The following is a 26205-nucleotide window of genomic DNA, read 5'->3' on the forward strand; positions in this document are numbered from 1 at the left end:
AATCAACTGTTCTGTGAAGTTGACCACTTATGTTACTGGAGGACTAATGGGACAGAAGTGGAATAATTCTATGTAGTTATGGATGTAAATATGGTGCAGGTTACAAATAAAACAAATATAGGGATTTCATTCTGATTGCTAGGATATACTCATCCACCCCTTGAAACCACCACATGGCTTCACACATGGAAAGTCTCTCAAACAGCAGCTGCAAGCACAGCACAGGTTGTGCATTAGAACTAAAGCCAAATGCATATCTTAGTTACAACACTGTAACTCCCACTGAAATGCCCAGGTGTATCTGGGTTCTGACTCTGGTTCAGTATATGTACCAAACATCTCCCGTAAACACTTCATTTCTAATCATAAGGGATGGTTAGAATCTAGAAACAATTCATCATTTGATGTGCTCACCAACTCAAAAAGAAGAATATTTCAAACAAAAAAGGAAAGAATGTATCACACCCGGTATATGTAGAAGATACATTTTATTTGCCTGGCTACAGTGCTTTTATTTAAGGTACTTAAATGAGAGAACTTTTTGATCTAGCAGAGTATAAGGAGCTTTAAAGATAATTACGGTAATCTGTTCTATTCCAGAGACGTTAGCAAGATTTGCCTAGTTCTCATATATGCCTCTGTGTTGGTCACAACCACAGTTACAGTCCTTGCACTCTCCATGTGCCTGTGTAATATACTGGTGAGTGTGTTACAGGTCCCCTTTTTTTGCCTAATCCCCAGATGATATGTGGATGTGACAGTCCTACCTTGGCTCTAACTCAAACTGTAGCAGCTCATGGCTTTAGTTCTGAAGGTCCCGGATCAGTCGCTGGTGTCCCGTCCATGACGCTGGCCATCACATACGGATTTACTCCAGACTAGCAGTGAGAGGAGTACTAGGCTCCCCAAAGAGATACAAGAAGGCTGCCCCCTCTGTACGTGCTAAACCAGCACAATCTGTGGGAGAATGCATGTTACAATCCTGTAACAAGGTGGCAACACAGCCGGAAGCATAAAGCCATGATCTGACCCACAGAATTACATATAGGTGTACCTGCACACACACACACACACAAATCCATAATGTGACTAAAAGGCCCCCATTGTCAACAGCTTCCATTTCAGGTCTGCTGAAATTCAGGATGCCTCTCACTGCTGCATTTAGTGCTTATGTGTGGAGAAGCCTTTCTGTTAACATGGGAGCTAGGATGGGTATGAGACTGAAGGACTTTCTGAAAGCACGTATCAGATTGATGTTAAGCATCACTCTTTTCTCAGCTGCACTGTATATCTATTTTTAATTGCAGTCCCTTGGCTGAATTATCGTAGTCCTCTTTGATGGAGAGGTATCATTCAGGAAAGGACATAAATTACTATTACCCAAGAGTATTCGCTGTTAAACCTTTACTCAAGATCCTGACATTGCATTAAAATGCTATCTACTGTAATCAGAGAGATTCCTCTGTGTTTATATGACATTATAGGATTTGCATATTGTTGTAAGTAAAAAAGAAAAAAACCTCAGACACAGCTATATCTGGGTAGGATTGCCAGCTTTCTAATTGCACAAAACCAAACACCCTTGCCCTGCCCCTGCTCACTCCCCTGCAGCCTCCCTCCGCTGCTTGCTGTCCCCCACCCTCAGTTACTTTCACCAGGCTGGGGCAGAGGGTTGGGGTGCGGGAAGGGGTGAGGGCTATGGCTAGGGGTGCAGGCTCTGGGTAGGGCCAGAAATGAGGGATTCAAGGTGCAGGAGGGGGCTTCGGGTGCAGGAGGGGGTGAGGGCTCTGGGGTGGGGCCAGGGATGAGGGGTTTGGGGTCCAGGAGGGGGCTCTGGGCTAGGGCTGAGGGGTTCGGAGTGTGGGAGGGGGCTCAGGCAGGAGGTTGGGGGCAGGCTCTGGGAAGGAGTTAGGGTGTGGGAGGGGCAGGGCATTAAGGTGCGGGAGAGGGTTTGGGGTGCGGGCTCCGGCCAGGCAGCACTTACCTCAGGCGGCTCCCAGAAGCATCTGGCATGTCTGGCTCCTAGGCGGAGGGGCCAGGGTTCTCTGCATGCTGCCCACGCCTGCAGGTGCCACCTCCACAGCTCCCATTGGCTCAGCGTGGAGCCCCCGTGGCTGCCCCTGCGCTAGGAGCCGGACATGCCAGCCGCTTCCGGGAGCCGCACGGAGCCAGGGCAGGCAGGGAGCCTGCCTTAGCCCCGCTGCGCCACAGACCGGACTTTTAGTGGCCCGGTCAGCAGTGCTGACCGGAGCTGCCAGGGTCCCTTTCTGACCAGGCGTTTCAGTAGAAAACCAGACTCCTGGCAACCCTATATCTGGGGCCACTGCAAACACCAATTACTCCAGCTTTTGCATTCCTAGTGATGACTCTCTTTGTTTATAACACTAAAGGTGCATTTGACATGCTGTATTTGTTCATATGCTTTGCACTGGACTTCCTTTTGTTGTTGTGTAAAGTGGTTATAAAAATCTACCCAGTCAGGTCTTAAACAGAGGCAAGCAACGTAACCGTCTTGGTTTCATGTGGTGCTCTAAACAATGACTTTTCTTAAATAAGATTTAAGAAAATGAAAATCATTCCAAATAAAGCTGACCCTGCCACCCGCTCCAAGTAGTTCTGACAAGTAAAATGAAATCACATCACGGAAGATACAGAGTAGGAGTAGACAGAAACCATCAAACAGACACAGTGAACACATTTTCATTCACCAAAGGGACTTTTCAAACTAAAGTAAACAAATGTGTCATCGCGTATTTTCATAACTTCAAATACCCAGAGTAAGTGTGAGAGGTCAAGTAAATAAGTGAGGGTAATCACGCTGTACCATGCGGTAGCCCTCTGAAAAGTAAGCCACATTCTGGAGACCATTTCTAAAATGGCTGAATTTACAGGTACTCTAATACAGAGTCCATTATAATTTCCCAAGTGAATGAGAGAATCCAGTCTATAGTTAATTAGATCCAATGATATGGGAAATGCTAGATAATTAATTGCCTGTTTTAAAAGATTTAACTCTGAAAGTGAATTGTAGAAGGAGATTTTGGGGAATTGGGTAGTAAAGTTCATCTCCTATTATAAAACTTTAATATTGGTCTCCACACAGAATTTCCTAAGCAATCATGTTGTAGAGTAGGTTTATTAAGCAACATCATTGATCATAATTTTATATGACACTGCCACTTTACATTTATAACTTTTAAAATTTTGCCATTAATAAGAGCTGACGGCACCTGCACAAAAATGAGATACACCTCGTAGGAGGCTATGGCAGTGAAAACAATATTAAAAACAAAGAATGTTAATACAAAAAAAAATAATAAATCAAGATGTTTAAAGCTTAGGAATATCACTCCAAGAGGAAACATGATTCAGTCAACAGATTTCCGCCATTAAAACAATAATGCCTTTTTTCCTTTTGCTTGAAAAAGTTCATTATTGTCTAAAAATTTTTTTAAAAAAGTTACTAAACAAATTACACTCTGAAAAGTAGTTAGCTACATTCAGAAGATGCTCAGGCTTGTGGTTAATCAAGGTACCTGTTATTATGCTTGCCTCTGAAAAATAAAGCCATTTAAACAAGCCAGCATGCCCAGCACACATCCTCTCTGGGATGTGTGCTGGGCCAAAATGAAGAGAAGAGGCACAAGTGGATGTTTGGGGCTGTGGATCCCGTATGAAGACGACTTCTGGTGGAGCTTGGAACACCACCACCACTTCTGAGCTCCCATTGCAGTCTGCTATTAAAGACAACTGAAGGAAATTCAGGGTCAGTGTACATTTGAATGAGCAATATCTTAACCATCTTTTTACGTCTGAAAGCAGGATTTGGATATCTTATTAAAGTGCTTGGTTGACAACGGGGCTCCCTGAAAGCGCTGTAATAAAGAACTTTATACAGGTGTACAAAAAAAAGTCTGTTATCTTCAAACAATATAATCAGCCTCCCTAGTGACCATACAACATACTCTCCTCTCCTTCTTTCATTTTGTTTTAATCTTAATAGAGGTCCAATCCTACAACCTCTATCAAGTATAGTGCTTACTGTCATCATGAATGCATCCGATGAAGTGAGCTGTAGCTCACGAAAGCTTATGCTCAAATAAATTGGTTAGTCTCTCAGGTGTCACAAGTCCTCCTTTTCTTTTTGCGGATACAGACTAACACGGCTGCTACTCTGAAACCTATCATCGTGAGCTATTTCATTATGTCAGTGGAAACAATTGGAACCAATAGGATTGTTCAGGACAGAAAGCACTACAGACACTAACCAGGGTTTGCAGGATTGGGGTCTTTGGCCATAAGCCTACCAACACTTATGCAAGTGCTTCACTTTGCACATGCAAGTAGTCCCACTGAGTTTGTAAGATTGTTTCTTAGATTGTAAGCACATCAGAGTAGGGAACCAGTGTTTATAGTTTGTATTGTAACATGTCTCGCACACTTTATAAATAAAAAAACCTAGAGAAGATTAGAGCCCTTAGGATAGTATGAGGATTTTCCTTTTTGCTCTGTGGTAAACTATGTAAAGAATCACAATTTTCAGTAACAAGAAAATATAAAGACTCTTTTGTATGTTGTTTTTCCTCAAACTGCTCTTTTTGCTGAGAAAGTTAGAAAAGCAAAGCTGTTAAGAATAGTTTACCAAGGAAAAAATATCTGCTTTTCAACTCCCAGGTTAGCTTTTGGAATAACTTGATACCGCAGCTGAATAGCCAAGCTTGCACATGTTTTAATTAGAAGTACGATGAACACCTACTGTTTGCATTTATAATGTAGCTGGTTCATGAACAGTGGGAGCAAATTTGTCCATCACAAATGTTTGGTTTGTGCTGCTTTGCTGCATAATTTCAGCAGGAAAAGCTTCTATAACAATTAAGCAGAGACTTTCACAGCTGAAGACAGGCTCTAAATTTTGTCAACTACAATAGCTATTGTTTTACCTTTTCTGCTGTATTTTGTCAGATGAGGCATTGCACAAATTATCAAAAGAATCCAACTCACACTGGCTCTATGCTAACAAGATAGAGGGGGTCTATTCTCCAACTGATATATATGAGATATATTCAGCTAATTCTCAATAGCTTTTTCGGAGTTTGGGCATGTCAATATTCTGTGCTGATAAGAGAATAGACCCTTGACAATGTTATTATATTATCTGCTCAAAAAAGATATCATCAATTAATATGGCAGCTTGCAAGGTACAGTAGACTCATTCCAGGTACTGGTACAAGGGAAAAGAAAGCAAAAGTCTGGAATGTTAGTAAACTATTGAAGAGCAATGGCTCACTAAGATCTGAATTACCAGTTAAATGAACACACCATCTCAAGCTAAAATGAATATTTACAATGGTCCAATATACTGTTAAGGAAACACCTCTCTATCTGCATTTTGATTATATATTTTTAAGCTATTATTTGTAAAAAAAAAAAAAAGATAATTTTTCAGTTTTTGTCACTGGTAGTTTGTGCTAGGGGAAAAGAGTTATTTTTAAACATTATATTTAAAAACTACAATAGAGAGGTAAGATGTGAATTAAATTAAGCTTCTGATCACTAAATAACAAGCAAGTGCATAATGATGGGTTGCTTTTAAGAATATTACAGCATTGCAATTATTTTCATCAGCATAAATACAATGATCAAAATAGCATTTTAAGAATTATGGGCAAGACCTTCAGGTGGTGTAAGCCAACCAAGGTTCAGTGAAGTCAGAGTGGCTAGGCCGATTTACACTAGCTGAGATTCTGGTTTTATATATTTTGCATAATCATAAGTGCAATTATTTAGTAAACTTGCTAGAGTTGTAGACTTATGCACATTTATATAAAACTAACTACAATTGTCAATAGTTTTAACTACGACTTACCCTTCAAATTGTGCTCAACAAGTGAAAAGCTAATTGATGCTGACCCAGCAGCGAAATGAAGACAGACACATGCATGGAGCTAAGTGGCAGACTGCAACTTTTATTAAATTTCAGCACAGGAGATGGGCGCTGCCCGTCCATCAACCGTACTCTCCTGTGCCAGGCATTTAATTGGTTCCTTACCATATCACCCATAACTTGAGATAGGCTCTCAGCCTCCCCCTCCCCACCCACGCTGCCAGGACTCAGCTCCCTGAGGGGGACAGCGAGAGGGACAGAGGGTGCGGAAGTTTGGGGACCGCAGCCCACAAGGTCTGACATCAGACCGCAAAGGCTACAAGCTCAAGACCCACCACCAAATACAGGTCTTTTCCTCTGGAGACCCTTCATTTTAATTTTTTTAACTGCACTGGAAACTGGCCAAAAGTTGCGACGAATTAATAATTCAACCCAAGTATCTCAGTTAGGCACTAAGCGGCTTCCTACTTAACCCACTATAGTTGAAGGTGCTGCAAGGAAGGCAGAAAAACTCCTTGGTCCTCTGCCAATTGGCCCACTGGGGAAGAAAGCCTTCCTGACCCCCCAAACGGGTGATCAGCCAGACCCAAAGCATCTATCAGGTTGGGTTCCCGTTCCTAGTGGGTAGGATGGGGCTGGAGGAGTGGAGCCTAAAGAGACTCTCACTCCAGGTTAAATCCTGGGAGCTGGGGAATGCTGGCCAGTCTACACTGCTCCCTCACAGCTGGCCAAAGGGTGCTAGAGACCCACAGGGGAGGAGGAGCTGCGTGTGTCCCTTGGTAAGTGTCTCCTCCTTCGCTGCTGGGACTTTCCTCAATGAGTGGGGGAGCTTGATGAGGCCAGCACCAAAGCGGGAAAGTGGATGGCATTTATCTAGAGCATATATGGTGATATTCTGCTCTCAATTTCACCAGTTTAAATTTGGAATAACTATTGTAGTCCATGGAGTTACTCCAGATCTACACTAGCAAGTAATGGTAGAACTAAGAAACCCTTAGCACACTTTAATTTATTTCTGGCCACCCACATTTTAATTACCCTAGTAGAAGACAATGGGAATTATAAAGCAAAGCACATATACATTTTACTCTTTAATTTAACGAGCATAGTTAAGTACAAATATGAATCAATCATATATATAGCATCAGTGAAAGGACACATCATTTAAGTCAGACATTGGCTTCTCATTCGATGTATTTGTTAACGTTCTGATTTAGAACAACAGATTGCTGCAGTAAGGGTACTGAAGCAGCAGCCAAAGAGCCATCTGCTGAGCATCTCTCGGGTGAATTCAATACCAGAAGAAGTAGGTGACTGAAGAACCCAAGCAATGGGGATACACACCATTAACTAAGTGACAGGATGAAGGATTGAAAACTTTCTAGGGTCACTGTAGAGAAAACACAAATTATAGTAATTTTTTACTGAAAATCAGAAAGATGAAAGTATGAGCTATAAGCCCAGAAGATTGCTACTGTATGCACTATACATGGATTTTGCTTCTTGCTTTTGTCTCTCTTTCAACACACATGATGGTTGTAACCTGGACTGAAAGGCACATATATGTCTTTATCTTATAATGGAGCCTTTACTAATTTAATAAAACTGAATTTCTTTAGCATGTATAGCAAACAGTTGTTCATACCAGTTAGCGCTCATTGGGGTTTTATCATATGAGGTCATTTCAGGCAAAATTTCTTAACTGGCTGACTTTATTGAAGGCATTATAGTAATCTCCTGAGTCTACTTTAGCAATACCCCATTATACTTTCCTTTAAGTAACTTACTGTATTCAAAGTATGAAATGTTTTAAAATGTAACCTACACTAAAAAAGTATTAAGGTGAAGTCTCTGTATTTATAGCATACAAGGAAGGCATAATTCAGTGTATCACTTCACATCCCAGCTGTCATCAGAGACACAACCTTTTCATAATACATGTATTGTATGTGTGCCAGTGAGAGATGAATAGTCCTGTAAATAATCAATACAGTTCATTCAAACAACTGGAAATAGCATTTCAGACAATGGGCAATTTCATCAGTTTCACTGGGCTGTCCACAAATAAACAGCTTGAGATGATGGAATGACCTCCAAGGTTATTTGTAAATAAAGTTAATCTTACTAGTTGTTTTTTGTTGGGGTCACCATCAAGGACAATAGAAATCTAATTTTGGCGCAAAAAATCACTGGGAGGCAAGTCAGGTTCCGAGAATCTAAAGAACTGTTGAAGAATTATTTTTATTTTTAATTTGGCTTCACCTGACCCTCATATTTCAATATATGATCATTTATAAACATATAGGGGATCTTTCATGTACTGTAATAGAGATAAAACCTCTCAAGGAAGCGTCAACGCTATGGGAAAAAAGATCATATGGTCTCAGGGTTTGGCAATAGACTCAAAAGTCATATTAACTGAAAGCTTCATTTAGTGACCTGAGTGGGCGTGGGCCTGGGATAACTGAAAACCTGGATAAATTTATGGGTTGGCACCAAAATTCACATTCTGAACTATTTAAATGTTAAATCCAGCAGCTTCAGATGGAGTTTCTCTTTGAGCTTTTGGGTTTGTTCAAATCAGAGAATCAGATTGCAATGCAGGTTGAAGGGTTGGAGGTGAACCCAGGCAGATATGAAACAAAGGCAATGCTCACAATCCCTGTGAAGTGGAATAGCTCTATTTGTGAAAGTTCTGTATGCTCCTGTCCACTGACAGCAAGGGAGAGGAACTGGGCTTCAGAGAGCTGACAGAAAACAAACCAAACCAAAACAGCTCTATGGCATTCAACAACCTAGCTTCAGTTCCCATAGAAAACTGCCCCAAATCCATGAGACTTGGAATCTGTGGCTTGCTCTGATCCAGGATTTCCAAAAATGCTTTCTCCCCCTGCAGAAAAATATATGATCTGATTTTCTCTCATTTCCCCCACACATGGCTGTTTTTTAATTGAGTTTGGGAGGGGGGGAAAAATCACAACAGCCCTGGTGTGGGATCCCCAAGGAACAGAAAAGCTAGCAGAGCTGTTCCAAGGAGCTTGTTGCTTCTAGGAGGGACTTTTGCTGCCATGAGACATCACTGCAGAGGATTGCAGCACAGGATTGCAGCAGCCTTTTCCCCCAAGTAGATGCCCAGGGTATGGGAGCCAAGGTCCTTGTCACCACAAATGCCTCTATGCAGAGTGCAGCACTCAATAGAAACTCTATAAGGTGAACCTTGTAAAAGATTCCTGGGCCCTCTGAGCAACTTTTACTGCAGGCAGCTGTGATATAAATCTTTATTATTACATTGAACAACCTTCTATGCTGCCTGTCAAGTTTGATAGAAAAGTCACAAAATTCTGTAAGTCGCTCCATAGGAATCTAACCCATTAGCTGACAACACTATAAATAATTATCACTGATACCTTCACTTTTAAAGACTGTTGCTAATGTTCAAGTATTCAGATGTTGGCAATCAAAGTGATGTTTCACTGCCAGCATCATCAAAACGCCCAGCCTTACCTGTACAGAATACGTCCAACCACAATGAGTGCTTCCACCCATAACAGAAAAGCACATCAGCTGGCTGTCTCGGACGTCGTGATCAATAGTGAAGAGGTTAACAATGTTAACTCCTAAGTGATCATAATTAGGTTTTAAAGAAAAACAAACTCTCCAAAAGGAATAGAGGAAATGCATACCCCTCTTGGTGCTATTGCCTCAGTGTCGCTGGGGACTCAGATTGCAAAGATAACTTCACCAGGCAATCAGAAAGACTACAACTGTTTTAAAATGAAAGCTTGGATTAAACTTTTAAAGGCTGCAGTATCTGCAGAAAATTCACAGGGAGACCCTAAATCCTCGAGCATTAGTATATTCTACACGCTTGCAGATTTTTTTATTGTTTTATATTTGTTTCAATATTACTGCTCTTTTTCCTAGCCAGCACTAAATTGAGGATTATCCCCCTGTACAATAGACACTGTAATCATTACACCACAACATTGCTTACTTCCCCCATTGATTAGCTTTAAACTACACTGTAACTGAACACAACCACAAAAAACAAATTGTGGCACTGGATGGCTCAAGAAATTGGCAATGAGGAACATAAAGCCTTTCAACTGTAGGTAACCAGTTAGAAAGCAGTGCAGATTGGTAGTAACCAACAGTTCATTTGGTGGGTGCTGAAATGAGCATTTCTTAAAGGAAAACAGTCCATTGTGACAAAAACCACACCCCTACAATTGGCACTAATTGACCCCTTTGTTGGCTGTCACAGCAGAGAGGCCAGTCAGCAGAGAATGAACCATAGGCAGAACAAAGCCACAGAGAATCTTGTTATCCAATAGTTTTGATAATAATACTTCACACTTCTATAGCATCTTTCATTCAGAATTGAGACTGGCAGGACAGCACTGGGGAAACTTACACTGCTACTGCCTTTCATAGAATCATAGAATATCAGGGTGGGAAGGGACCTCAGGAGATCATCTTGTCCAACCCCGTGCTCAAAGCAGGACCAATCCCCAATTTTTGCCCCAGATCCCTCAATGGCCCTCTCAAGGATTGAACTCACACTACTGGGTTTAGCAGGCTAATGCTCAAACCACTGAGCTATCCCTCCGCCCTGAAAAAAAGTCCTGTACCTGTTTTTTGGAAGAGGACTCTAGTCTCCAGGGTGATCAGTCAGACGCTTTTTACAAGTGCTAAATTCACTAATAATATATATTTCATAGTCCAACAAGGTTTCTGAGAACCCGAAAGGATTATCTCCAGATTTTACATGAAAGGTCAATTAATGATCAATCAATAAAATACATAAAATGTTTTTAACTGCCCAAAGAATTTTCGCACCTTAAAGAAAACCAATGTTAATTCTACTGTAACATTCTGATATATATCTGAAGAGAGGCTCAAACACCATCCACCAACTCACCTCAGCATCCAAGATACAAATACACACAATTTAAACACCACACAGTAAAAAGAAGGAATCAAAATGAATGAAGTTTGCAACCTTGTCCAGAAGGCTGTCACACGTGTTCAAGTGAAGATATTGGACAAGACACCCCATACCAGAGTAAAAGACTCTAGAATCAATGAATAAAATAATTCTCATTAACCTGGGGAATCTGCGACACAACTGGGAAAGTGTAAAACATTTTCCAGCAAAGCCTGCACTTTGGGAATTTAGTAAATCTGTATTAACAACAATTTACAATCGATAATAATAATTATTTTTTTAATAACAAAGATCTCAACCTTTTGTTTTTATAGGTTAACTAACTGGCACACAAAGTATGGAGCTGACCTTTCAGTCCTTTCTCAGACAAAACACATTTTAAACATCAAGATTGGGCCCTACAGTGTACATAGAGATCACTTCACTCATCACTGAAATGCAGACACTGCTGTTGTGAAACAGCAGCGGTTAGCAGAGCAGAGCAACATGAGTTTAAGACAGGAAGTACAGAATCACATATCTAATGAAACTTCAAGTGGATGTTTTCCAAATTAGAATTTGACCGGGATGCCAGGGTTAGCTCCACTACTCATGAAAATACCATGGGATGTTTACAACTGGCCAAGTGCCAGCTTTGTGTTTCACCCAAAGGACAGCACATTTGGCAGGCAGGGTCCACTCTTGTATTGGCTCTGTACAGACTCTGAGGGAAAAGTGCCATCTTCTTAAATTCCAACATCACTTTACCCAGGCAAGTAAGTGACACAATGGGTAAAATCTTGACTCCTACTGAAGTAAGTGGCAAAACTCCCATTGATTTCACTGGAGCCAACCCCAACCTCTCTATTCATTAAGGAAGGGTTGCAAAATCCATCAATGGAAACAGAGACAGAAAATAAAAGTGGGGAAAGGGATATAGCTGACTGGAAAAAGTAGTAACATGACTGGAAGAAATGGAAAATGGACATGGAGACTGCGTACATGAATCTGGCTAAAAGCAAAGTCAGCATCTTGCATCTGAGGTACTTTGTTTTGTTTCAGTATGATTTTTTTCCTTGTCAGGTTCTGTACAACACTGTCTATTACACATACTTCTGAGGTATCTGGTATTGTTTATAAAGAGACACTCTTCACTACAGAACTTGAACATTTTGTGAAGTTCCAAAAGACAAGTAAGTGTTACATTACAGAGTAGGTAATTCTGAGCTCACACTGGATTTATACCAGCTTATATATTGACTTCAGTGGAGTTATGTCTGATTTACACTGGTGTAAAGGAGCTCAGAATCAGGCTCAGTATATCCAGGTCCTATGATATCTTGATGGCCAATGCTTTTCTTATAAGATCTGGATAGACCAATTTTTTCAAAAGTGGAGCAGTGAAGTACAAAGACATTTAGATCCCATCAATCATCTTGAATAAGTTGGTTTGCATTATTGCACATGATTTTTCTTGTGTTACATAGCAGGATAGTGCACTAGGCAGTGAGGCATACCTGATGAATATGAATGTCCATTTTTTATCAGAACATTATTACGCCTGCTAATAAGTATGCTAGGCTCCTCACAGAAAAGACAGGTCCCTGCCCCAAAGAGAGAACAATCTAAACAACAGAAAGCAAACGAAGCAACCTTCAAACAAAGTTGTTGTTTTTTACTTTACCCATACTGCTTTGCAGGTATGTTCTAGCTGCAGTAAAATTATGCAGTCTCTCCTCTTTTGGCAGTGACGGTGTATTTGGCACGATCCATATGACAGAGAGCACACTACACCGGCTTTTCAAAGACTACTTGGCTTGCTTCAGTGTACCATTCAAAATGTTGCCTTTGATGTATTAAGCCCTATATGATTTGGGAACTAGCTATGTAAAGGATTGTCTTTCTCCTCATGTGCCATTGCAATGGCAAAGATCAGCTGTGACACGCTTGCTGGCAGTTCCCAGATTTGCACAGCTGGAGCCTGGAAGTAGGGTGTTCTTGGCAGAGAGCCCTTGGGCTCTGGAATTCACTCCCTTTCCATTTGCCCAACAAAGCCCGAGTTTGTTGACAAAGTGAAGCCCATCTGTCTCTTCAGGCCTTAGCCTAAGGTGCTGTGATAGTGGGATGTGGGTGGAGCTCTTTTCTGGTGTGAGAATGGTTTTCACATGAAGCCTGTTAATAAATAATATATCCTATTTTGGTGGCTGTAAATGTCTACAGACGATTGTGTGGGCAGGTGTGCTTTTTAAATTTAAAAAAATACAGAAATACACATGCACACTAGTGAAAAGTACAGAGCTTTTTCCAAAACCTTGCAAGTTGTCTTATGTCTGCCATCCACTGTGAATCATTACCAACTACATGTCTCTATAGAATCAGGCTACATGAAGTTCAGGGCCCTGTTCTCCCATTGCAGGGTATGAATTACTCTGCTGAAGTAATGCTGCTGTCAAGGATAAGGTCACAGCCATCTAAGACACTCAAGTCAATACATATTAGGATTATCATTATCTGTATCTGTTAATAGTTAGGAGCTTAGCACAGGCATGCTCGAAGGGAAGGAACCAGAAGAAAACAGGGGTAGCTGGAATAGGGCTGCCATATCCACTTTCTCCCTGTGACATTATTTCATTGCTCATCAGGTTAGAGATCATACATTCATTTATATTTAGCTAAAACACCTACTACATTTTGCAAAGAGGTTCGCTTACTGCAAGAGAGCCCCCTCGTGGCTGGTGCCCCCTTCTGTTGGTTACTCATGCTTTGACCCCTCTCGCTCTCTTCATGATTTGGGATACTCCCTCATCATGACTTGGCCCTCTGGCCAGATCACTATATAGTCCTTCCCTTCTGGGGTAACAAAGTTCCACAAATAACAGTCCAATGCCCTTGGAACCCCAACTCTGGACCCCATGGTCTTCAACCCCAGTTCCGGGCCCCATGGTCCAAGCACCCCCTTGGCTTAAGGCTTTGAATGTCTTTATCCCCTTACATCAGGGGCTTTATGTCAGGTTCCTAGAGGCTGATGGGGAACCCAAGCCCATCCTCTACTCTGGGTGCCAGCCTAGGGACCCTGTAGCTGGCAGCCAAGGTCTGCTCCCTCAGACTCATTGCAGACTCCCTGGGCGGCTTCCTACTTGTTCTATTGCCCAGAGAGTGACGGCAGACTCTCTCCCTGCAGCCCCTTTTAGCTGCAAATTTCCTGGCTTTATAATTACCACCCAGCCTTTCCCCAGCCCGGCTTCATTATCAATTAAGCCCCCCCACCCTACCCCACCCCCCTCATTAGTACTGCCAGGTATGTTAATTGGCCACTAAGGCTCACATTAACCCATTCAGGGCCTATCTGGAGTACACACACTCTTAGGCTTGCTACAAATAATACACAACATAAAGAAACATCTATAGAATGGACATAAAAAAGAAAGAATTATGTTGAGGGCCCAATCCTGTATCTTTTACCCAGGCACAACACCTTGTGCCATCGATGCTCTGCTTGCAGGATTGAGGCTAAAACACTTTAATGAAAAGAAAAACCCCACACCAAAGTATATTAAACTTATAAGGCAATTTAGAATCTCTCACCCTCAGCTCCATATCCGTTTCAGTTAGTCCAGATTCAGTGCAAAGCTGGACATCAGACTGGTAGTTCACAAACAGAGGAATGCAGCTGAATACCTTTTGTCTAACTATTGGAAGACAACAAATGCTTATGAACCTGAGCTCTGTGACCACTGTGCCTCATTAGAATTTGAACATAGAGACATCAATTGTCAATCCCACATGTTTATGAAAACTAATTTCACAAACTACCATGGTGTAGGCAGCCCAGGGAAAGTTCACCAGCTGGAAAAAATAAATAAATAACTTCCTAAAAAATGGAACACTATAATTTGTATCATGGTTACAAAGACAAACAAAGAGCCATGCCATGATCTGCCACTGTGGAATTCTTCACACTCTCTTGGTCAGTCATTTGACAAACCATTAGCCTCAGCATAAAAATACAAATTAAAAAGCACTAGCCCTGCAAGTTGCTGAGTGCCATCAACTCCCTTCTTGGCTTCACCACTGACATCAAGGGGAGTTATGTTGAAGCCTTTCAGGATTGGGATCTGGATTTTCATTTCAATTTTTCAGCATTGTTTGACCAATATTATTTTCATTGGGCTGATGCTTCACCATTGAGGTCACTAGGAATTGTGCCACTGACATTACTGACAGCAGCACTGACGAATACATTTGTGAACTTTCACTACATCTTGACTTTCCAGTTATTACTCCTCAGAAGAAGCTTGCGGTTCAACTTAGCAGCCTCCTGTTAGGGCAAAAGGTGCAACTGACCATGACCACTAGTGGCTCAGAACACCTCAATGTAGCTGCTATTGCTGGTAGCTGGCAGAGGCTCTGCACCCTATTTTGAGGGTCATTTCCCCCAGAGATCAACACTAGAATTACACAGCAACCCAAGGCTGCCTTCTCGCCTGGGGTTGTATTGCAAACTCTGTGCAACATCACAGGGTGTCCCAAAGCATCACTAGTGTTCAGACACGAGAGCCATCGTACTTTCCTCTGGCTGACATCTGCAAATAGAAGTCAGCCAAGGAAATGAAAGGAGGCAACAAGCCCCAAACATTTGCTGTACCAGGTGTCCTGCCAAAACCAGCAACGGTGGGATTCTGATGGGGGCAAGCCCATAGCACCATCAACAGAGAAGAACAGGGGAACCAGCAGCCAGCCATGTCTCCCATAGAGAAATTTCTCCTCCCACCACTCATGGAAGTATGACTATGTCTACACTATACCACTGGCAATGGACTGCAGTGTATGCATAGCTAGACACTATGCTGAGAAGCACACCATGCCCACACAGCAGTGTGTAGCTACAGGTATCAGGGAAAGGTTCTGGCAGAGGGGGTCAGTGGGAAATGACTTCAGCAGCTGTCCATCGCTGGAGGCTTTTAGTGTGCCGAAGGAAGTATCTAGCAGGGTGGAGGCAGCAGGGAAAGGCAGAGCCAGAGACTTTCCCTGTTGCTGGAGTCTGCTGAAGGCTAAACACAGCCTTGCAGATGGCAGGGCACAGCTTGGGCAAGTAGAATGCCGTGCATGGTAATGTACTCGAGTAAATACCCACACCTTTCAGGCAGCTTTATGCTATTGGCTAAGCCATGCCTCCCCATCAACACTGCTATTTTTACCTGTGCTAGGGGGACTATGCGTGTCTACACTAAATGCTCCCACGTCCTCTCACATCCTATGCAAGTGCTGTAGTAATGTGGACCAGACCTGGAATACAGAGCTGTAGCAAGTGGGAAGTGAGGAACTCATTAATTCCCCCTTTGCAAATTCCAGGTGTGGAAGTGGGTATTTTTCCTTTGTGGCTCTCTGCAGTGACAGGTGGTCTGCTGTACAGCTAGAACACGTGTTCTGGGACTGTCAGAAGGCTGTGGACTATTCTTCTGGAGAGGACACAACATTAATAAGCACAACATTTGTTTTATTTTGTCAAGCTTGACGATGGGTGGCGGGGGGGAGGGTTGGGATGCTGATTAAGATGTAAAATGTACTTTTACCCAGTGCTTTCAAAGTACTTTACAATCAAACATTGCTTCAGCCTTGTAATATCTATTTGACACAGGGAAATCTGATTCTTCCGGTCTTAGAGATGGCAAAAGTGAGGCTCTGAGTGCCTAACTGACTTACCCAAAGTCACACTGAGTCAGTGCAAGAGCCAAGCCTAGAACTCCTGACTCCTGAAGTCAAGTGCCTTACTGGTGCCACCGAGCCATACCATATCTTTACAGAAGTTCTGCTTTTTAAGCCACACACTGGATGCTCATGTATGAAAAGTTATTGATAATGAAATTAAGAACTAAAACAATTTCTCAAGTTAAGATAGGAAATATCGGACTGAACACAATGAAAGAAGATCATATACACACGTTCAGACAGTGCTACATAGGAATGGACACACATTTCATGCATTAAGCGGGTTCAATTTTTTTAATGTAATTCTTTTTCCATGACAGAAAAAGGGGTTGAGAGGGTGGAGCTACAATGCAGCTCTACCTTTAAAAAAATTCTCATTTGGAATTCATGTGGGTAGGTTCTACAGCACCTAAGCAAATTCTGATTATAATACGAGATGCTCCAAAAGTAACCCCATGATGTACAAGTGAAAGTGATCAAACTGTGTGTATATAAATATAAATAAAGACACCTTTCAGCATATCTACATGTTCAAAGTAATTAACTACCAGTGATCAGAGAGGTCACTCCACTCTAGCAAGAGGCTGTTCACACGGGCTATTTTCCAACACAAAGTGAAATTCACCCTTTGCTCAAGTGTCTGTGCAAGGTCCTTTGCAACACAGTGCCCCTCTGTAAGAGAACTTGCACATGGGGGTCCCTGTACCTTCTGCATGCTGGGGATGGTGGGCTATGCACTGGCTCTGACTACGTTAGCAAGGAAGGAAATGTTAAGGGTTGAAGAAGAGGGTTATGAGGCTCCAACAGCTGGGAACCCAGAGTAAGGGGGAGAGAGTCCGTGGCTGCCGTTTCAGTAAACGGGCTTCAGAAGCAGCCATCAAGGGCTGCCCTGTCCCCAGACTGAGCTGAGGATGGATTCATTGACCTTCTCTTTCTCTCCCTCACCCCCCCACACACGTGCTTCCTTTCAACATTAAAAGCCAATTTCCCTGTTCACTCTAGCTTTCTGTGGGAAGGAAAGGGGAGTAGTTTCAGCCTTAATGACTAATTTATGAGAGATTAACCAAAAAAGGCACAGACTTTCTTTGAAAATGTTATCTCCAAGCGCATAACGATACATGTTCCACCCACAACTTTGTTGGTGTAGGACAGATTCCTAGAAACTATAGAAACTTCAGAACATGGACTACCAGTTTGTGATCCCTGTAACATACATTATTACAGTGCTTTCAGCCTTCTTAACAAGATGTTCTTTGAATGTCTATATTGTTAAATAACTAAATTCAAAGGTTGAAGGGAAAATTCATAGTTTAAGTTTTAGATTTCTATATCATAAGGCAAAGATGCAGTAACATTTTGAAGAAAAACAGGAATAATGTTAAGCACCCAGCATTTCTGCATGACATTTAGGGACAGCTGCAGCCCCCTGTACATATAAAACATGTACACATAGGGAAGAGAAAAAAATCCTCCTGGTGCATGAAAGTTGGAGACTGCTTTAGTACATTGTCATGTAAAGTTTCACTAAGACAGATAGTCTAAACTATAACATAAATATCTAAATATGAAGCCAAAATATCTTATGTTAAATGCACTAGAAATACTTTTCAAAGATATTGGTCTGTTTGACTCTCGACTGAACTAAGTAGAAAACAAAAACGTTGCAACTTCAAAATAAATCATTCGGCTATATTGATAACACAAGACTAGGACATGAAAAGAGTCTTAACTAAATTTGTATTCCATGAACGAGTGATGGCAAAGTGTGCATTTTAAACTCTTTCAGTGGGAAAAACATACAATTGCTGGATTGTGCTGATAAAGACTCATTAAAGTTACACGTAAAATTAGCACTTTCTCCCACTCTTGCTTTCTCATCTTCTTTCATGACAACCCAACACTTGGCATAGCCTCCACTTCCCAGTCACTAAGGGCCTAATCCAATGTCTGATGAACTCAGTGGAAAAAACCACTGATTTCAATTATCGGGGGTAGCCGTGTTAGTCTGTATCCACAAAAACAACAAGGAGTCTGGTGGCACCTTAAAGACTAACAGATTTATTTGGGCATAAGCTTTTGTGGGTAAAAAACCCACTTCTTCAGACTGTACTCCTTGTTGTTTTTACTGATTTCAATGTTTATTGGATCAAGTCCCAAGTGCTCTACCCTTTACGAATCTGTTTTAGCACACCCACTCACCAATGCTTATCTCCCAATCAGGGTGTGTCTCCATAGTCTCTTGGAGATGAACTGCTGTCCACTGTTTCAAAATTGTCATAGATTTGGCTTGACCCTACAGCTCACTGTTTCATGTGACTAGTCCCACTGGAGTAATGAAGACCATTCACGTGCGCCTTTGTTCGCAGTCCAATAAAAGGAAATGCATGTGCAGATTTCTACCCCTGCACAAATTCTGGTTGAAAATTAACTGATGTTAGGGGGACTGTGTGTGGTGTCTTAGATTGTACGTTTGCTTCTTTGCTTGCTTTGTAAAGCACTATGCATACTTATGGAGCTTTATCAATATGTATTCATTCATATTGGACTTTTCCCCCCTTCTGTACTAAATCAACTGAATAAAATCATAACATCTGAAAAGGGAGAAGGAACTTAGTCATTGAAGTTTTTCAATTTAATTTTAAAATCGAATCTTATTTTAAAATATCACAGTTCTTTGCTAGCAACAAAATCACCATAAGGTTAATCACAAACTCTCTTCCATTAAATGGTTACAACTTCTAGTGCAAACACAACTTTTTGCTATAGTCCCATATGCCCAAAGACACAGAAATTTTAACATCAGCTCTTTTAATTTTTAACAATTGAATGAACATGGGATTTTTTGTTTTAAACAGAGTACTAAATAAAATGATTCCTAATTATGGAATATCCATAGTATTAAAGCTATTTGCTAATCTGTTAGGAACAGAATAATTTTGAAAGCACATTTTAAAGTGTTGTATTAAGAATTTAACACGGACACAACCCTCATTCCATTCCCCACGCAGGCTAGTAAGAGATTTAATCTGCAGTCTTTACTCAGGCTAAGCCCACCCGCATCAGGCCCAAAGTTCGCAAGAATTTTACAGACACATTTAAGTCTTTGGCAGCAGGGATCTGACCACTTTGAGCATCAGTGTCCTTTGCCAGCTGGTCAAAGAGAGCACAGATGCGAGGAAAGCAAATTGTCTGCCCACTGGCAAAAAAATACTGAGCAGCAGCAAACAAGAAAGTGTGTGTGTGTGTGTGTGTGTGTGTGTTGGAATAAATAAAATTAAATAGGAAATGTTTCTTGTTACATTCTTTGCAGTATCTATTTCTACAACGTTATTGCAGCAACAAAAAGCAACTGTTCCTTCTCTAAAATCCTGTCAGACTGAATTTTAAAGATTAATTACCAAGAACATAAGTACAACGAATAACAATATTCAAATAAAGCTACAAATGTTACTCCTTAAGAAAGAACCCAAACAAATAGTTCAATGGATCTTGGCAAATTAGGATAATTAGGTAATTATCCTCTCTCCCTTTGGTTAGTTAAAGAAGAAATGCCTGTGGAAAGGACACTAAACATCAGAATTTGTTATAATATAAAAGGAACCTTGTGGGTTAGCAGATATGAGAAATGAGTTAAAAAAACCGATGGGACAGGAATTTGCAGCTCATGGGTTGGATTGAGCTGGGAGAGGGAGTCTGTGTGTAGATTACTTAAATTCTGCAATCAAAGTCTTTTTCTCCTCTTACATATCCCACCATCACTATTACATGATCAACAGATTTTTATTAAAGGTAATGCTTTCCCTTGCAAAATTCCACCGTGAATAACCTTAAGGTTGGATTTACTTTTCTAAATACTTCTTGCAAACGGTATGTAATCCAGGAGCACATTTGTTGGCTGTCAAGGTGTACAACAGCAATTTTTGCAATGACAGTGCAGAGAGGGAATATGAGATCTGTGTGCTAATGAGCGGACACTGCAGAGGCTAGAGCAATGTATTGTAGTGCACTACAAGTGCAGAGCGGACAGACATAGGCGGGTTATTTCTAGGGAATGTGATCTACAGAACCTTAAGCATAATTCGACATTAATGCTAATGTCCATACTCCATCAGAGATTATAATATAAACCTGAAACGTGCTTCAGTGATGAAGTTATTATACATTTAAGCTGTTACATTCAAATTATTTTGACAAAGACTACTCACTCCCTTTGTGAGAAATTTTGAAGAAAAGATCTAATGTCTGTGTTTTACCTCCTTTTTATTTATATACAGCTCCAGTTACTTTTTCCCCCTGGTGTTTTCTCGGCAGATGGATGGGTGCATATTTTAAAATATGTAATAAATCAGCAAAACTTCACCAATAAACTTTAATTCAGCTTTTTCAGGGAAAAATTGAATTCTTAGTTGAGTGCTTTTTTTCTCTCTCTCTCTCTCTCTCTGCAGATATCATAACTCTAAATAAACAGATGGATGGAAAGCTACTGTAGATATATCTGCTCAGTACTGAGAATGGAAGCAGGGTGTACAGAGACTATATAAGAAAACCAGATTATGCAGTATTTTAATTGAAGAGGGGCATTAGAGGGAGTTTGGGGCAGGGGTTTTCTTGCCCCTGAAGGAATTTTTCCCCCTCTTGGGATATTGCCAAATCACCCCTAGCAGAGGTGGCTTTTTATCTCAGTCTTGCGAAGATATTTAGAAGAGCCTTTTCTTTCTTCCTCTAGAATGCACCAGACTGCACCAAGTGGGATGTACAGTCTTATCAAAACATTTTTCGGAGTAGGATGCCCTCTTGTTTCACTCTCTCACTCACACGCCCCTACCTGCAAATACTTCCAATTCAAAACAGCAGGGTAATGGCATTTGATGGTTTATGGATATTGACTAAAACCCACATTATGCTTGGACTACATATGGGACAGTCACTGATTTCCTGCCCCCCAATTCCTTTCCATCAGCCCCTCACAGAGTCAGTCACAGTGATTCTTACTGGCGATGGGAATCAGTGGAGTCACTGCAGGTTTCTCGAATGTGGATCCCTGCCAATTGCAGATATCGATAAAAAGTGTGTGTAACAGCACTTGAGACAATTTATTCTTATTTTCAAGAGGAGTAAAAATGTTGAGAGACGAACTTTCCTTCACTAATACACTGCCCCCTGAAATTACCCACTACTGCATTAGGAAACGACAAGCTGATTGAGGATACTTAGGCCAAACAGTTTTACATGTGAGCCATGCAGTGTGAAGAGCCATTAGTTCATCCTAGTACATTGGTATGTATGAGCATTCCGACTTTCAAAGATAATTGCTTGCAGATCTGAGAAGAAGGACAGCCCTTCTAGTTATTTATTTGTAACTGCAAGGACCCTACGTGTTCAGAAGGTAGGATTGTAAATATTCTTCTATCAGCATATGAGGTCAGTGGCATAGATAGACCCAAGGTCACCTTTTCATTTCCTTTCTTCTATTTATTTACCCTCATATGTTATTGTTCAATACACTGTAGAAGTTGATATTCCCTGGACTAAGGTGCTTCCAGGGATTTATCTTTTCCCAAATTTCACCACACGATATGTTCCCTGGAATATGCAGCACCATTTTCAGTTTGCTACAGAAAACCAACTCATAAAATTGCTAAATTACCATAATTTTCACATGCTAAACAACCCTCAAACATGGTTAGCTCTCAGAAAATTAGCAATGCGCTGACTAAATAATAAACTGACCATTGACAAAGGGAGCATGGCCCACTTATCTTAAGAGGAACCTATAGAAGTTTAAAAAACCCAATTTAATTATTAATCAGCATCGCTGTTTAATGTATTTAGTTTAAATCCATATAATTGATATTTAGGAAACTATATTTGAGATACAGCCTCTTGAAGGGATTACACTGATTAAGGATTAACAGCCAGATGTTTGTTGTAAGAGCTGTTGAGGCAGGATAGGATTAGTAAAATAAGATGCAAAGAACAGACATACTTTTTTGTGTCTTTTTTAACACATTACCAAATATTATAATTGGGTATCTTAGATTTTTAAGTCCTAATCCCAACCCCTTAAAAAAGGCTAACCCTGTACTATTAGGAAGGAGGCACATGGGGTATGTATTAGAATAGCAATCCACATTTTTCACAGCAATATCTTTACAGAATACTTTCGAACTGTCAAATTTCTGGCCAAATATTTCAAATCCAGAGGAAGTTAAATTATCTGGTCATCCAGTCTAACAAAATATGTACTTAAATTATAGTGATCTAGAGAGGAACTGTACAAAAATGATTATATCACAAAACAAAACATTAAACACTCTCTAAATTAGCAGTTCAAGATACGAGGTTTTAAACCTACCAATAACAATGTAGTACTGCATATTAGTACAATGCTTTCTTTTCAGAAAACTTTCCAAGTGTTAGGATCTGTATAACAACTTCATTCAGATATAACCACTGTTATGGGTAATTTAATAAGTCTTGATAAATGCAGAACACACACCAAACTTTCAGGCAGGGATGTTGTTTCTAAACATACAGACACTCCTCTCCAGCCTCTAGTTTGCATTGATTGCTACTGGAGAATCAAATTATATGGAATTACTGCATGTGCAGAGCTATTTTTTGAAATGCCAAGTTTTCTCTTCCCTTTCCCACTCCCCTCAGCTCTAACAGCATTCATCAGTTTGCAGTCTCGTTGGTTTTGATCAGGACTTTCTCGGTCAGGAAAAAAAAAAGGAGGATATTTTAGGGTAGGAGGAGGCCAGTAAGCCCATCTAGCTCTGTTTCCTCAAGGTCACTTGAAAATGGCTTTTTTTCATTTTTTATTCCTACATGGTGTTGCTTGTCAAATTATGCAATTATGCTTAACAATAAAGTAATATGTATCATCAGCAGGGGTTCACTAAACTAAGACTATAAATCTTGTCTTTATAAATAAGTCTAGCTGAAAACCATTAAAAAAATTTACATTTTTAAGGGGTGAAGAGAAGTGGTGATAAAACTTTCCCTAAGATATTATCCAACCATGCAATGCTGCAAACCCATTAAGCCTTTTGTCAGTACCACATTTGTTGCACTAGAGTACATGAAATATTAATTAGAGCTCCACTATGTTAGGGAGAATTTTTAAAAAAAATGCAGACAGGGACACCAGCATGCTAAATTACAGAAAAACAGCAGATACTTACAAGCATTAGTCACCGAAAAACTGTTGGAGGAGTCCAAATGGTCTACATGATAGTTCAAATGGAAGGGCTTTTCTGTGATATTTTGGTTTGTGTTGTATAACTGCACAGCAAATCGAAATGCACTGTGTTCCTGAACAGTATTTCTCATGAAAAGTCCACCTATGGTGAAAAAACAACAACAAAAGGACAAAGATCTGAAAAGGATTCCTTAGAAATAGCAGGCGTAAGAAGCTACATTTACAGGCCATATGTAGCAGCAGTGAACACATGAAGCTAGAGAGGTGCATATAGTGCATATAGACAGGTTTCAGAGTAACAGCCGTGTTAGTCTGTATTCGCAAAAAGAAAAGGAGGACTTGTGGCACCTTAGAGACTAACCAATTTATTAGAGCATAAGCTTTCGTGAGCTACAGCTCACTTCTTCAGATGCATATCGTGGAAACTGCAGCAGGCTTTATATATAAAGCCTGCTGCAGTTTCCACGATATGCATCTGAAGAAGTGAGCTGTAGCTCACGAAAGCTTATGCTCTAATAAATTGGTTAGTCTCTAAGGTGCCACAAGTCCTCCTTTTCTTCATAGTGCATATATTAAATCTGTACTCCAAAATTGTCAGCCTTGGGTGCCTAAAACTAGGCTCCTAAAGCCATATACAGGCATGTAAATAAAGAAGTGTCCTGCTTTTCAGAGGTGCTGAGCACCCCAAACTCCCACTGAAATCAAGGGGAGCTGCAGGTGTTCAGCAGCACCTTTGAAAATCAGGCCACTTTTGTTTAGGTCCCCAAATGTGGATTTGAGAGACTAAATGTGGGCATGCCCCCTCCCTGCTTTTCCCATGTACAGTGTGCTGCTGTGGGGCACGATTTCCTACGAACATAGGTCAAATCTCCCTTTGGGAACAGAGGTGAACAAATACGAAGAGTAATTCAGCATGGCTTGGAGTCTCTTAACCCCCAAGGCCCATAGGCAGGGAACTTTTTTCCTACAGCTAAATAATAACGAAAACTACGCTCATAAAGCTCCCCTCTTTGTGCCATTAGTAGGCAGGCGAGTGATTATTTTCGTGATTCTGTTGCACTGCCCTGCTCTCCCACGCCCGGTGCCAGCCTAGGGCGCACACAGCCCCCTGCCTCTGCCGCTGGACAGGGCAAGGAAGTCCTTCCACGCCGCTGTTTCGTTCTGTTCAAAACAAGGCAAGTTGATCCTGGGAGGTTTTTACAATTTCAGAAGAAACCACGCTGGTGACTTCCAGGAATGCGCCCGATGGAAAGGAAAATACAATCTCCCACCTCCCTCCCCAGAGAAAGTCCCTCTCTTCCTAAGACCACCAGGGATCTAGGAGAGCAATGCACCCGCCCCCTCCCCGTTTCATGCAAACAGCTGCCTTGTTTTAACCAGACCCCTGTCTCTTCCCCTATGGGGGGGGGGGGTCTATGTTTAATGCCTCGAGGTGAGAGAGTTGCAGCTGAAAATGCAAAGGAGATGAAATAACTCGGCTCGGCTCAAGTTCCATTCCCGAAAAGATGGTGCTTACCTATGCTGATGGTGTTTGGAAATCCTCCCAAAGACTCCCCCAAAAGACCCGCCACCAAAAGCAGGAGAGTCTGAGGCACGGCTTGCCCCATTTTTCTTCAGCCCCTTCAATTCAGTTCCTAAAACGAAACTGACAGAACAGGCATGGGGCGCAACGGGAGAGGCGATGAATAAGAACAACGCTGGCGAGCAGGCGGCGGATGCTGCAAGCCCTCTCTTCTTCCTCTCCACCCCAGCCGGGAAGGGCTCCTGGACTGCGAGGCTGGGCTTGCGCCCCTGTCTCTCGCCCCCCGCGCAGACGCCCCCAAAAGCAGGGACTTCCTCCCCCCCCACCCCCCAAAGATGGTGGGTAGAGAAGAGGAAACGATCGCCCCCTTCCCCGTCGGAGAGGCTCCTCCAATTGGGCCGGGATGGGGGTTATTGATCAAACTTGATCTGACGTTGAATGCAAGCCGCACATCCTTCAAGTCCTCCCCGCAAACTGCAGCCCCCCCCCCCCCCCGCCGGCGCTCGGTCGCCTCAGCAGCAGCCCAGCGATGCAATCAATAGGCACACACCAGCCTCACGTGGAGCCGCCTTTAAAGCTGCATTGCCCGTGTGTGTGTGTGTGTGTCTGGGAGACGAGGGGGAGGGGAGAAGGGGGGGGCAGGAAAGAGAGGGAGGGAGGGAGGGAGGGAGGGAGGAAGAGAGGGGAAAGGGAAGGAAGGAAGGAAGGATGAAGGGAGGACGGGGGACTGGAAAAGGGGAGAGCAGGGAGAGGCTGCTCGACCTAGTCAGGGAGCAGCTGCAGCTGGTGCTGGTGCGGAACGCTCCCTGTGGAGCGCTGCCTGCCCCGGGGACCGAACAGTGGGTGCGGGGAATAGGAGGGGCAGGGCTGGGGAGGGGAAGGCAGCAGGGATGCGGGGGGGGGGGGGAGGTTAAAGAAGACCCACTGGGATTGAAGGGGGAGGAGAAAAAGGAGACCCT

At 41.9% G+C, this 26205-nt stretch overlaps 1 protein-coding gene across 5 annotated transcripts in view; it reads right to left on the bottom strand.

Annotated features, from left to right (window-relative positions):
* The window catches only part of GRIA3 (glutamate ionotropic receptor AMPA type subunit 3), a 223961-nt gene extending 198433 nt beyond the window's left edge, over positions 1 to 25528 (bottom strand). For all 5 annotated transcript variants that reach the window (XM_073361295.2, XM_073361293.2, XM_073361296.2 and 2 more), the window contains exons 1-2: positions 25241 to 25528; positions 23708 to 23866 (exon numbers count right to left, since the gene is read on the bottom strand). In XM_073361295.2, coding sequence (XP_073217396.2) covers positions 23708 to 23866; positions 25241 to 25331 — 250 coding nt within the window. In that variant the 5' untranslated portion in view covers positions 25332 to 25528. The remainder of the gene's footprint in view (positions 1 to 23707; positions 23867 to 25240) is intronic.
* Between the last annotated feature and the right edge of the window lie 677 nt (positions 25529 to 26205).

Source organism: Lepidochelys kempii, chromosome 9, assembly GCF_965140285.1.
Source record: "Lepidochelys kempii isolate rLepKem1 chromosome 9, rLepKem1.hap1, whole genome shotgun sequence".
In the NCBI taxonomy this organism is placed as follows: domain Eukaryota; kingdom Metazoa; phylum Chordata; order Testudines; family Cheloniidae; genus Lepidochelys; species Lepidochelys kempii.